The following is a 2,202-nucleotide window of genomic DNA, read 5'->3' on the forward strand; positions in this document are numbered from 1 at the left end:
CGATGTTTTAGAGACATCCTCTGTGCTCGTGTATTAATACTGAGGAATGGGAGTAGCTTCAGCGTTCTTCCAAACACGTGTCGACCGATTGTGACACGGCTGCAGTGGCAACCTTGCTTTCTAGCCTCATTGGATACGCTTTATATGTTGTGCTAGCTTCACTCTGTTCTTCGGTTGCCGTAGTGTGTGGTCATTGTAGGATCTGTCATGTATGTGTAGCTATCACTCGTTGATGTGGCTTCTGATAATCTCTTGGCTTAGCTCTGTGGCATTCATTGAATTGGTATAGGAGTAGTTAGTTCATGTTTACGGCCCAACCCAGAGGGCTTTAATCGTTTTTGTCAGTGATATTTCTGTTAACTCTCACTCAGCCATGCAAATTTTCGTGAAGACTCTCACGGGTAAGACCATTACCCTCGATGTCGAAGCTTCTGATACCATCGAGAACGTGAAGGCGAAGATCCAGGACAAGGAAGGTATCCCTCCAGATCAGCAGCGTCTCATCTTCGCCGGCAAGCAATTGGAGGATGGCCGAACTTTGTCCGACTATAACATCCAGAAGGAGTCGACCCTTCATTTGGTTCTTCGTCTTCGTGGTGGTATGCAGATCTTCGTTAAAACTCTCACCGGTAAGACCATCACTCTCGATGTTGAGGCTTCTGATACCATTGAAAATGTGAAGGCCAAGATTCAGGATAAGGAAGGTATCCCTCCGGATCAGCAGCGACTCATCTTTGCTGGAAAGCAGCTGGAGGACGGTCGCACGTTGTCCGACTACAACATCCAGAAGGAGTCTACTTTGCATCTTGTTCTCCGTCTACGCGGTGGTATGCAAATCTTCGTTAAGACCTTGACTGGTAAGACTATTACTCTCGATGTTGAAGCTTCTGACACCATCGAGAATGTCAAGGCTAAGATTCAAGATAAGGAAGGTATTCCTCCGGATCAGCAGCGTCTCATCTTCGCCGGCAAGCAGTTGGAGGATGGTCGTACTCTCTCGGACTACAACATCCAGAAGGAGTCGACCCTTCATTTGGTATTGCGTCTCCGAGGTGGTATGCAGATCTTCGTCAAGACTCTGACAGGGAAGACTATCACTCTCGATGTTGAAGCTTCTGATACTATCGAGAATGTGAAGGCGAAAATTCAGGATAAGGAAGGTATCCCTCCGGACCAGCAGCGTCTTATCTTCGCCGGAAAACAACTAGAAGACGGTCGCACTTTGTCCGACTATAACATCCAGAAGGAGTCGACTCTCCATTTGGTTCTTCGTCTTCGTGGTGGTATGCAGATCTTCGTTAAAACCCTCACCGGTAAGACCATCACTCTCGATGTTGAGGCTTCTGATACCATCGAGAATGTGAAGGCGAAGATTCAAGATAAAGAAGGTATCCCTCCTGATCAGCAACGTCTTATCTTTGCTGGGAAGCAGTTGGAGGACGGTCGCACGTTGTCCGACTACAACATCCAGAAGGAGTCTACTTTGCATCTTGTTCTTCGTCTCCGCGGTGGTATGCAGATCTTCGTGAAGACTCTCACCGATAAGACCATTACCCTCGATGTCGAAGCTTCTGATACTATCGAGAACGTGAAGGCGAAGATTCAGGACAAGGAAGGTATCCCTCCAGATCAGCAGCGTCTTATCTTCGCCGGCAAGCAGTTGGAGGATGGGCGCACCCTTTCGGACTACAACATCCAGAAGGAGTCGACCCTTCACTTGGTGCTCCGTTTGCGCGGTGGCTGTCTGTGAGCTCTCTCTGCTCGAGTTCTGTAGTTTATTAAGATATAGCATTGCTGTTGATCTGTTCAACCAAAGCATTGCTGTTAACTACCTAGTAAGCCCTCTAATATTATTTGATCGTCGACAGCTGGGGCCTTGCTACTGCTATTCTACATAAGCAAATGTACTAGGTTAATATAGACCCTCAGTTTGTGGTTGTTGTGTTAGTCAGATCGAGGGGCACTTCTATTACCAATTCTGAAGATGGAAGGCCGAAATTGAAAGTTCTATCACCACGAACCTGATTCGCGTCATAGTAGAATTTTTAAGTTTTAGATGCGAGTATGTTCTTTCCGTTACGGAGTTTATATGTACAGTGTTGCTCCTCCAAACGATGGTTTCAAAAATGTATTTGATGTTTGCTGTTGTAGTGTGGTCGAATGATGGAGTGAGGCAATCTGGCTCGTTGAACTGGTTATTGA

General features: G+C 46.6%; 1 protein-coding gene across 1 annotated transcript; it reads left to right on the plus strand.

The window, feature by feature from the left end:
• Positions 1-373: 373 nt before the first annotated feature.
• Positions 374-1,925, plus strand: Pmar_PMAR004809 (polyubiquitin, putative; the record flags this gene model as incomplete). Its single annotated transcript, XM_002771305.1, has 1 exon — positions 374-1,925. The coding sequence occupies one exon, from the start codon at positions 374-376 to the stop codon at positions 1,748-1,750; it is 1,377 nt and encodes a 458-aa protein (XP_002771351.1). The 3' UTR covers positions 1,751-1,925.
• Between the last annotated feature and the right edge of the window lie 277 nt (positions 1,926-2,202).

The sequence above is a fragment of the Perkinsus marinus genome (genome assembly GCF_000006405.1).
Source record: "Perkinsus marinus ATCC 50983 genomic scaffold scf_1104296963066, whole genome shotgun sequence".
Lineage (NCBI taxonomy): Eukaryota > Perkinsozoa > Perkinsida > Perkinsidae > Perkinsus > Perkinsus marinus.